General features: G+C 41.3%; 1 protein-coding gene across 3 annotated transcripts in view; it reads left to right on the top strand.

Moving 5' to 3' along the window:
- Nucleotides 1-11,839, top strand: part of COLEC11 (collectin subfamily member 11) — a 109,216-nt gene that overhangs the window by 13,816 nt on the left and 83,561 nt on the right. For all 3 annotated transcript variants that reach the window (XM_004709810.3, XM_045294260.1, XM_045294259.1), the window contains exon 2: nucleotides 4,949-5,104. In XM_004709810.3, the coding sequence (XP_004709867.1) occupies nucleotides 4,975-5,104 (130 nt within the window). In that variant the 5' untranslated portion in view covers nucleotides 4,949-4,974. The remainder of the gene's footprint in view (nucleotides 1-4,948; nucleotides 5,105-11,839) is intronic.

The raw sequence follows: 11,839 nt of genomic DNA, 5'->3' as shown, positions 1-11,839 counted from the left end.
GGGCTTTGATGCTTCTCAGCTAGATGGCCGCTTGTTTATCTTCAAGCCTTTAAGACCCCAGACACTATATCTTTTGATAGCCGGGCACCATTAGCATTCTTCACCACATTTGCTTATGCACATGTTTGTCTTCAGTGATAAAATCAACTCTTGAAACTGCCTGAAAATCTCTTCCTCACCTCCCTCTTTTTTCCTCAATAATTAGCTACACCATTTTCCTTGTTCCTTATGCAAAAAATGTGCAATCATCTTTGATTCTTCTCTTATTTTTTTACATATAATTAATTAGCACAGCCTTTCAGTTTCCAAACCTGAGTACTTTTCATTTCTCTTCATCTCTACCCAGCAGTCCAAGCCATTTTCATCTCATCACTGCAGTCCACATCACCAGTGGACTCGCTTACTCATTGAGTCAGCATCGATGTGCTGGCTTTTATTTATTTATTTATTTATTTATTTATTTATTTGTTTTCATCACCTTCTGTTTGGTTTCATGGAATCTATTTTTACTCCTCTATGGAATAGTTTTGTAAGAAAAGTCAGAGGAACTTTTATAATGTCACTTCCCTGATCAGAATCAGTGGAAAAAATTAGGAAAAAACCAAAAGAACCCCCAAAGTTGTTACCATGACCTGTAAGGAAGGTCGCGTGTGCAGTGGCCCTCAGCTTCCCTTCAGTACTTTGCTTCCTCAGTTCCTACTACATTAGTCTACTTGTTATCTTCAAATTCTCCAAGCATCCTCCAGCTTCAGGGCTTTGAGCTTAATGTTTCCTCTTCCTAAACAAATGCTCATCCTGGAGCTCTGGTGTCAAAGCAGTTTAAAGTTGGGCTGCTAACCACAAGGTCAGCAGATTGAATCACTAGCTTCTCTGTGGGGAGAAAGATGAGACTTTATGTTCCTGTAAAAATTTAGAGCCATGGAAAACCACTGAGACAGTTCTAGTCTAGCCGACAAGATAGCTATGAGCTAGATTAATTTGATGATAGTGAGTTTGCATTTTGTAATTCTCATCCTATGGCTTGCATATTCATCTATCTCAATAATGAGGAAGCAAAAACAGCAGCACCCTTCACTTGAGATCATTACAGCTTTTACTATCAGTTGCCATTATCTATTTTTGATTGCTTGGCTATTAATGAGCTCAGGTATTTTGTTTTGTTCATTGCTGTTTCTCTTGTGCCTGGAGTAGTGCCTGATATATAGTACCAGTTACCATGAGTTGATTCCATGTGTGTCAAAGTAGAGCTTTTTTGAAAGTAGATTGCCAGGCCTTTATTCTGAGGTGCTTCTGGGTGGACTCAAATCTTTACCTATTTTAGTTTGCAGCTAAGTGTATTAACCACTTGAATCACCCAAAGACTGGTGTACAGTAAAACCCATACAAACACACACAAGTTATTTAGCCATCAAGTTGATTTAGGCTCATGGTAAACCCATGTGTTTCAGGGAGAACTGTTCCCTAGGGTTTTTAAGGCTGTGAGCTTTTGGAATGACATCATCAGGCCTTTTTCTCAAGGTGCCTCTAGGTGGGTTTGAACTGCCAACTTTTCAATTGGTAGTCTCACACTTAACTGTTTATGCCACACAGGACTCTCTAGGCATATAGTTGTTGCTGGTAGGTGCTGTCGAGTCATTTTTAACTCCCAGTGATGCTGTATGACATGCAGCCCCGCCCCGTTTGGCTTCCTTGGCTATGTACTTTATGGAGGAAGATTGCTAGATATTTGTCCTATGGAGTCCCTCGGTGAGTTCAAACTGCCAAACTTTTATTAAGCAGCCAAACACACAAACCTTTTATATATAAGGGCTTATGGTAAACCCAGAACAAATTCACTGGCTTCTTGTTGATTCTGACTCATAGGGACCCAATAGGACCCAAGAGTAGAACTTCTCCATAGATTTTTCTGGAAATCTTCACAGAAACAGACTGTCACACCCGTGTCCCACAGAGAGGCTGGTAGGTTTGAAATACCAACCTTTGAATTAACAGCTGAGTACTTTAGCCTTGCACCACCAGGGTTCTGGGAATTTGGTGGGCAGCTGTAAACATTGCTGAATGAACCGATAAGTGAAATGGCTCTATGTAGATGTTAATGCATTTAAGGGGCCAGGACACCTTGCAAAGAGCATATTCTTTTTACTGCTGAGTGGCAGGGTTAAGCCCTAACCCTTGACCTTTCATTGTTGTGCTTCAGAATTGTCAGTTCTCTTTTCTCTTCTTTTTCTTGGCTCCTCTGTACCTTGTTGAGCTCTATTTCTTCAAGTCTTGTGTCTCGCTGCCCTTTTGTTTCCAATGTTTCAGTGAAATCACAAGAAAACACAGTAGGCCACAAACAACAGGCCCTTCTTGGAAAAGTCTTGAGACTGATGAAATTTTTGGGTTCAATTTTAGGACTCTCTCAGATTTGGCTTCAATGGATCGACAAGAATTGCCTCCCAGAAATTCCCTCCCTCCACTTTCCTGGGTAGGAAGGGATTCCTCTTTTGTCCTTTACTCCCTTCAGGATGGCTGCTCTGCCTGTCTTGCAAGAGGCATCTTCTGCTCTTAGTGTCCTTTGCCTTGGTGGTCCTCCATGTGGGGTGATAGAGTAACACAGGCCTCACTAAGAACCAGGAGTGACCCACTTCAGGCATTTCCATGCAGTCATCTCATCGTGGATTCCTTGTCTCTGAATCAAATGGCTACATACAAAGCTCATCCTTTTTTATGGTGATTTGGGTCGGGGGGTTAATATCAGATAATCATTTTCATATTCTACATCTTTAGCAACTTATCACCCCTCCCATTAGCTTGCCCGCACAGCTGCCCGCCACCACATCGTTCCCCCCTTCCCCATCTCTCTTTTTTTGTATATTATCTTCCCTTTCACAAAGTTGATGCCTGTCCACCCTCTACCCTCTAACTTTCCCTTCCCTCCCTTTTCACCTCTAGTAATCATCAGTATGATTTTTAAAACAGTGGCCTTATATAATATTTGCTCTTTTGTGTTTGACTAGCTTCACTCAGCATGATGTGGTCCAAATCCATCCATGTCATGAGCTGTTTTACCATTATTCTTTAGCAACGCATAGTTTTCCATTGTTCTTACATATGGAAGTTTATTTATCTGTTCTTCCACCGATGGGCATTTTGGTTGTTTCCATCTTTTTTGCTATTGGAAGCTCGTATTACGTGCCTTGGTCACTGAGTGATGCCGATAGTTTGTACTGTTCCTTAATCTCAAGGTTGGCAATGCTAACCCCCCTAGGAAGGCTGCATAAGAAAGGCCTGGAGGCAGGGTCCCTATAGATTACAGCCACGAAATCTGCGGAGCAGCTTCATTTTTAAAATATGGCATTGCCATCAGTTGAAATTGATTTGAAAACAGTTTTAATTTTTGTGTTATTTTTTTAATGACAAAAAGGACTTTATTATATTAACAAGTGGCTCAGTGGATTCTTTTAAAAAATCATTTTATTGGGGGCTTGTACAACTCTTATCACAATCCTTTTTGACATCCATTGTGTCAAGCACAATTGTACATTTGTTGCCATCATCATTCTCAAAACATTTGCTTTCTACTTGAGCCCTTTGTATCAGCTCCTCATTTTCCCCCTCTCCCCATTCCCCCTCCCTCATGAACTCTTGATAATTTATAAATTATTATTATTTTATCATGTCTTACAATGCCCAACGTCTGCCTTCACCCACTTTTCTGTTGTCCATCCCCCAGGGAGGAGGTTATATGTAGATCCTTGTAATCAGTTCCCCCTTTCTACTCCACCTTCCCTCCACCCTCTTGGTATCGCCACCCTGACCACTGGTGCTGAAGGGATCATCTGTCCGGGATTCTTTGTGTTTCCAGTTCCTATTTGTACCAGTGTTCATCTTCTGGTCTAGCCAGATTTGTAAGGTAGATTTGGGATCATGATAGTGGGGTGGGGAACCATTTAAGAACTAGAGGAAAGTTGTGTGTTTCATTGTTGCTATGCCTCCTGACTGGCTCGTCTCCTCCCCAAAACCTCTCTGCAAAGGGATGTCCAGTTGCCTACAGATGAGCCTTGGGTCCCCACTTTGCATTCCCCCTTATTCACAATTATATGATTTTTTGTTCTTTGATGCCTGATACCCGATCCTGTCAACACCTCGTGATCACATAGGCAGGTGTGCTTCTTCCATGTGGGCTTTGTTGCTTCTGAGCTAGGTGGCCGCTTGTTTACCTTCAAGTAGTTTTGTGTTTTTTTACATGCCCGAGTCATATCCTCCTAAATACCCGTTAACCTTCCTCCGGACTCCTCTTCTTTCTCCCCACCCCCAGACTCTCTTATTCCCCTGTCCTCCCTCCCCAGGCTCCCTTCTTTCCCACCACAGTTCTGTGTCTCGTGCTTCATGTGTACTCCCCTCTGTGCAGCACAGAGCCCCTCTGCTTTCACTCTGTGTGGGTGTGCCCAACGCTAAGAGGTAGCGGGTGAGTTCCTTGGGAAAAAGGAACTTTATTTTGTTCATATTCCAAATGTGACTCCAGGGCACAATTATAATGGGAATTTAATAAATATTTATTAAACAAGGGCTGGAATTACGTTTTTCTAAATGCACTCTACCTAGCACAGGATCTGGCCATGGTCTTCTCTCAGTGAGGACTGATTCATGGATACACCAGTGAGTGAGTGAATGAATGAACAAATGCCTAACATAGTAAGAGTTATCCAAAGAAAAACAAAGACACATTAGATAGAGGTTATTACTGCCTTTGGAAAGGGGGAGTACTCATTGGAAAGGGGAGCAGTGTTATGAGGCTTGGTGTAGAGTCAGTGCTCTAATGAGGTCTGGATGCTCTCATGGTCCTTGATCTTCTTGCTCTCACAGGATGTTGGATTGTGATCCTGGGTCTGTGGCCCTGCACATTGTCACGCACTGTTCCAAGTTTCCCGAATTCCTGTCACTGTTTATTCCTTCTTTTATTTAGGAGTCAATGACCTTCAAGTATTCATTATGAAGAAAGATCTGGCTTTTCTGGGCACTCTAATTAGCCTCGCCTTCCTGTCGCTGCTCCGATCTGTTTATCCTCAACAGACTGCCGAGGAGGCCTGCTCCATGCAGATTCTTGTCCCAGGCCTGAAAGGTAAGACTTACAACTCCCCTCTCTCTTGATTCTGAGCCAGGCAGCTTCTGGAGAGCCGTCCTTGTCAGCTGGACCATCATGAGCATTAGCCATCCTGGGGAAGCTCACTCACCGTCTGTGACCAGCTTCTGCAGCAGACACTCTGAAGTTACTCCAGGTTCCTCCCCTGTAGAAAAGCGTAGACACTGGGTCCCCATTCCAGCTGTGTGATGAAGGATATGATCTTGGGCAAATATCTTCAACTCTTCTGGGTCTTAGTTTATACTTATTTGTAAAAACCAAGCAATTCGACTACTTAATGCCTGAATTTTTATTAATTTCTGGATTCTTTAATTCTCAAGATAGCACCCTGTTTTCTGGGCAGCACACAACCCTCAGAATGAGATTAGCTAATTTGATTCCATTTTCTAGGCAAGGAAACTTGTGGCTCAGAGAAACATAGCCAATTGCCAAAGGTTGCACAGTTCTAAGCCTGTGTGCCATCAATGCTGGTTCCTGAGAGCTCTTTATTCCTTCCTGTAAGAAATTCAATTTATTTTTCTTATTCCCTGGGATATAAGTGATTTCCAAATAGAGATAGTTGTGTAGATCAGGAAAGGGATAGCAACAATTTATGAAAAAAGTACCCAAGGCTACAGTATGAGAAGTCTTCAGAGTGGCATCTTCTTTAAGGAAATCAGCCTAAGCAAGAGATTCCAAAACCTTGTGATTCCTAAGCAGGGTCCCTTACCTAACTGTGGGCCCCAGAGCAAAAGGTGAATATGTGGAGCTTTCTGCTAAGAAATTTCCAAGATGAGGCTAGCAGAGCCACAGACCAGTGTGGGCCATTCTAAGTTGGTCCTGTTGTGACTGCATAGGTCACATTGAAAGAAGCTGGCTTTGTTTCTGAATGCAAGAGAGGAACAAGATGGACTTTGAACAAGAGTATAACCTGTGACATGGCTTAGAGAACTTTATCTATACCAGGTAGGGTACGAAGGGATACATAAATTTAAGTTTTGAATTCCAAAATTTAATATTGCTGCTTTCTCATCCTTATAAAGATCAATATTGACTCCTTTGCAACTGAACCAACAAGAGCCAGACCTTTTGTGGTTGAAATCAAGTCACAGCAACCCCTGAAGGAGAGAGTGGATCCACGCGATAGGCTGTAATCTTTGGAGAAATAGATTGCCACATCTTTCTCCCAGTGAACAGCTGAGTTCAAATTGCCCACCTTTTGGTACGGCCAAGCACATACCCACTGCACCACCTGAGCTCCTATACCCAGCGGCACAGCTCTGCCAAAACATGCCTTTTGTGATAAGGCTATTGGTTCTTCTTCTTTTATCGAAAGGGAGAAAAGTTAGAGTTTTATATTTAGGGGCTGCCAAACCCACGATTGAAACCACCACCACAAAATATGAACCCCAAGTATCTCCAGTTGTATAAATGAAAGAGAGCAGGCCTCTTATGGGCACACAGACCACCAATGATTGTGTCCAGTTGAGGCTAGCCAAGTTCAGCGAACTCAGTGAGTGTAGAATGGAGGGTGAGGTAGTGCCAGCTACATATGTTGGGTCCTCTGCGGTCCCAACGGAGACTTGTCATTTTTTATGTGATGAAGAGGGCAGCCAGCACCAGCACCAGGAAGCCAGAACGTCCTCCTCCAGCCAGGAAATGCTCCACGAAGAGAGCTGTGTCTGGGAAGGTTCTTTACTCTTGCCTGCTTTCATCATGCTCGGTAGCAACCACGAAGACAATGCTGAAATCCTCCAGAGATCACTTGCTTTTAATTTTATTAAAAATACAAAAATACTTTTTATTATGAATTAGGGGGAGGTTTACAGAGTAGATCATCAGTTGTACATCCAATCGTTCATACATTTTGTTCAACTCATCTGTTGTAACCCTCTCAATGTACCATCACTTACTCTACTGTCTCTCTGGGTTTTCTGTTTCTGTACCTCCTTTTCCCCCTGACTTTGAACTTTGTCCTTGGGAAAATGCTACCCTTTTGTTCTTAAATGCTTGATTAGACGAACATGGGGGTGAGGTTCAGTTGCAGATTTGGAGGGTAAGTGAGGGTCCAAGTCTTGGGCATCCCATCAGTATCTCTTCAGCCAATAAGCCTCGTCTCTTATAATTCTGAGTTCTGTTTCACCTTTTCCTACATCTCTGTCTAGTGCATTCTAATATAAACGTTTTTATTTTTATTTATTTATTTTTAGGTTTTTAAAAAAAATTAAAAGATCATTTTATTGAATGTTCGTTTTTAGAGTAGTTGGTGGTGGTAGCTGGGCACTGTCTGGTTCTTCTAGTTTCAAGGTTGGCCTACTCTCTTAAAAATTAGAGTGCTCATGCCAATTATTTTAAACGTTTTGACTGTGTTGGAAGAAATTGGTGCTGTTCCACATGTACTCAGCCGAGTTCATGATGATAATCAAAATATTTAAAAATAAAGAGAAGATTTGTGTGGGTTTGCGGCCAGGACCTTTCATTTTACAATCGGAAAATGCTGGTAGTGGAAGATTTGAACTTTCTGTTTGTAGAAGTGATTTCCCTGATCTGGGTTTCTGGACTCCCCAAAGGATCTGAACATTCTTTCCATGTCTGACTTTTCCAGAGTGAGTGATTCTGAAGCATATCTAGCCCACTCACAGTAATGGGAGAAATGGGGAAGGATTCCAGGTCTTATCACCTAGTTTTTTGTTTGTTGTGCTGGCGAACTCCCTTTCCTTGTTAGGAAATGAGGATGTTTAGAAACGAGGAACATTCCCCATCATCTCAGTGTCCTGATTTGTGAAACTGGGAAAAATAACGCAGGATTTTGGGAAAACTAAATTGTGATCATGCTTTAGAGGAAAGGTCCAACGGTCTGATGTGTTGTCAGAGCTCAAAACACATTAGTGCACACAGTAGGTTTATGAGGGTAGTAGTGAGATCTGCTTCGTTGTTTGTTTTCTGAGATTATCTGGGGTCTGAGCGCACAGCTCTGGATATAACTCTTTATAAATGATTTTTAAATGATTAAAAAGATAACCTGGCCTTATTAGCATAACAAAGACAATTCATTCCCAAATAGAGTCTAACCATAGGCCTAAAGGTTAGGATTTACAACACATATTTTTTGGGACACAATTTTTCTAATCATTTTATTGGGGGCTTGTACAATTCTTATCACAATCCATACATACATCCATTGTGTCAACCACATATGTACATTTCTTGCCATCATCATTCTCAAAACATTTGCCTTCTACTTGAGCCCTTAATATTGGCTGCTCATTTCCCCCCTCCCTCTCTACTCCACCCTCTTTCATGAACCCTTCATAATTCATAAATTATTATTGTTTTGTCATGTGTTACACTGTCCGACGTCTGCCCCTGCACTCTGCTCTGCTGTCCATCCCCCAGGAAGGAGGCTATGCGTAGATTCTTGTAATCAATTCCCCCTTTCTACCCCACATTCCCTCCACCCTCCAGGTATCGCCACTCTCACCACTGGTCCTGAAGGAGTCATCTGTCCTGGGTTCCCTGTGTTTCCAGTTGCTATCTGTACCAATGTACATCCTCTGGTGTAGTCCGATTTGTAAGGTAGAATTGGGATCATGATAGTGGGGGGGAGGAAGCATTTAAGAACTAGAGGAAGCTAATGGTGTCCAGCTATCAACAGATATAGCGTCTGGGGTCTTAAAGGCTTGAAGATAAACAAGTGGCCATCTAGCTGAGAAGCATCAAAGCCCACATGGAAGAAACACACCAGCCTGTGCGACCTCGAGCTTTCGAAGGATCAGGTATCAAACATCAAAGAACAAAAAATCATATCATTGTAAATGTGGGTGAGTGCAGAGTGGAGACTCAAAGCCCATCGGTAGCCAACTGGACACCCCCTTACTGAAGGGTTGTGGGGAGGAAATGAGCCAGTCAGGGTGTAGGGTAGCAACGATGAATCTTGCTTTCGAAGTGCTTATAGTCTACCTGGTGAAAGAAGACATGAGTAATGTTGACATTGTGAGAAACTCCTAAGTATTATGGGCAAAGTATAGATGTATTGCTATGCACTGTAGATACACACCTACTCCTCAATTATTCACTATCTTGTCATCTGACATTTAACGTAGATGACAATAGTAAAAATATCTATCCATTTGTATTTTACTTTAATGGTATATGTCTTCTAGTAATAAACACTGTGGTGTGAGGTAAGAGTAATGTTGATTGTTGTGTATCAACTTGGCTGGGTCATGAATCTCAGTGGTTTGGCAGTTATATAATTATATAACCATCCTTCATTTTTTGATCTGATGTGGTTATCCTTCATTTTTGGATTATGATGATTTTTGTATAATGACCTCATGCTTGGAACATAGCCTTGTTGCTAAGTGAAGTGTGGGAATATGCAAATTTAGGTAGCAGGTGAATTCTTTTTTTTATTTTTTATTTTTTCTTTTAAAAAAAATCATTTTATTTGGGGCTCATACAACTGTTATCCCAATCCATACACACATCAATTGTGTAAAGCGCATTTGTACATCGTTTCTCAAAACATTTTCTCTCCATTTAAACCCCCGACATTAGGTCCTCATTTTCCCCCTCCCTCCCCACTCCCCCCTCCCGCAAGAGCCCTTGATAGTTTATAAATGGTTATTTTGTCATATCTTGCCCTGTCCGACGTCTCCCTTCATCCACTTTTAGCAGGTGAATTCTTAAGACAAATTATACACTGTCAATATTAAAGGTACAATTCTAGTAAAAAACTTTTTAGTATGTCTATGAGGGGAATTAAAAAACCTCATGGAAAAATTCTATTATCTTTTAATTACATTTTCTACAAACTTTTCACAGACTCCCTAGTATTAAAATCTTTAAAATCTGGATGTACTATTCTGATGATAGAAACCAGGGGACAACACGAGTTCTTTATTTTGTGTGTGATAATGAGTATGCAGATTACAATTAGAACCTACTTTATTTCAAGGAAAAATTTTATTATTCTGATGTGTAAAGTAGGCATCAGGGAGAAGAGAGAGCGAGGTGAAATTTATGGCAAAAAAGCAAGCCTGGGGTTTCCAAGCAATACATTTTAGATTTAATGCATATTTTTGTAAACTGAAAAACAAACAAACAAACCAGATGGCATAAGAAAAGAATCCTTTCTTTTGAATCTGTATGTCTTTTTTCTATGGCTCAGAATGGGTCTGTGGCCTTCCAGCAGTGCAGAGTTATGGATTGAATTATGTCTTTCCTAACTCTGTATGTAAATCCTAGTTTGTTTTATTGTATTTAGATGCCATCGAATTGGTTTTGACTCACAGCAACCCAATGTACAAAAGACTAAAACACCACCTAGTCTTGGGGGTTTTATTCCTATTTGGGAATAGCCTGTCTTTTTTGTTAATGAGACATGACTATTGTAGGGTATAACTTGAGTCAATCTCCTTTGAGATATAACAGATATTAAGCCAGGAAGCAGAGCAGAGGTGGGGTAGACTTGATGTTAAGCCACAGGGAGTTCTCCAAGAAACGAGAAGCAGAATCCGAAGAGATCAAGGACTGTCCTTTAGAGCTAACACTGAAAGGAAGTCTTCCCCTCGAACAAATGCTCCAACTGTGGATTGGTAGCCTCTAAACTGTACGAAAATACATTTTGGTTTGCTCAAATCATTTTCATGGTCATTAGTCTGTTGTAGCAGTTGGAGAAAACTAAGGCAGGTTGGTAGAAAGAGTCCAAACCCAATGTCTTCTTGTCTTGTCACTCTCTAGACATAATCTTAGGTGAACATCTATCTCATTGTCTGGCCCACAGTTGTTCAACTTGTGTTTATTGACGGAATGAATGCTCATTTACAAGACATAGTATAAATGATGTAGTATAAATGGAAGCAAATAGAAAGTGAAACCTGTAGCATAGAAATGTAAGCATGTCTCAATCGTAGATTGTTCCAAATTCTTTCCATAAAAATCTGGGGGAATTTAGTATTATATGCTACATTCATCCAATTCACCTCAGTCCAAGTTCTTCTCAGTGCTGGTGCACAGATGTGGGGAATTAGTCCCTTCACTGCTCCTGCCCAGGTGACTTCTAAGTCACTAACAATGTACTAAGCCCAAGGAGCAGAAAAACATCTCTGTCATCTCCATCCAGCATATGACTAATGAGAATTTTCAAGTGAGAAATGTGCACAGGAGGGGAGTAGATTTTATAAGGATCCCGTGTGTCAGGAATTGCATTATTTAATAGAGATTAAAAATACAAATACAATACAGTCCCTAATCTTGAGGAAAATGTTGGGTGCTGTTGAATTGACTTTGATTCATAATGACAATGCACACTAGAACTGTTTCCCAGGTGATGATCTTTAAGGAATCAGTTTGCCAGGACTTTCTTCTGCAGAGCAGCTTGGTATGTTTGAACCAACATTTTTTTTTTCTGAGTTAACAGCAGGGTACTTAACTTTTGTGTCAGTAGAGTTCCTTAAAGTGGAAATAGGTACCTAAATGTTAACAATTCATTTACTGGAACTATACTTACTAAGGACCTGCTGAGGCAACATGTCAAGTGGGTTAGTGTGCTATGAATTAGACTGGTGGCTTAGTGGGCTGTGAGTTGGACTGGTGGTTTAGTGGGCTGTGAGTTGGACTGGTGGTTTAGTGGGCTGTGAGTTAGACTGGTGGCTTAGTGGGCTATGAGTTGGACTGTTGGTTTAGTGGGCTGTGAGTTGGACTGGTGGTTTAGTGGGCTGTGAGTTGAAC

The sequence above is a fragment of the Echinops telfairi genome, unplaced genomic scaffold (genome assembly GCF_000313985.2).
Source record: "Echinops telfairi isolate 266 unplaced genomic scaffold, ASM31398v2 ScPeMD7_3509;HRSCAF=4178, whole genome shotgun sequence".
Classification (NCBI taxonomy): domain Eukaryota; kingdom Metazoa; phylum Chordata; class Mammalia; order Afrosoricida; family Tenrecidae; genus Echinops; species Echinops telfairi.
This window is presented reverse-complemented; position numbering and strand designations above follow the sequence as displayed.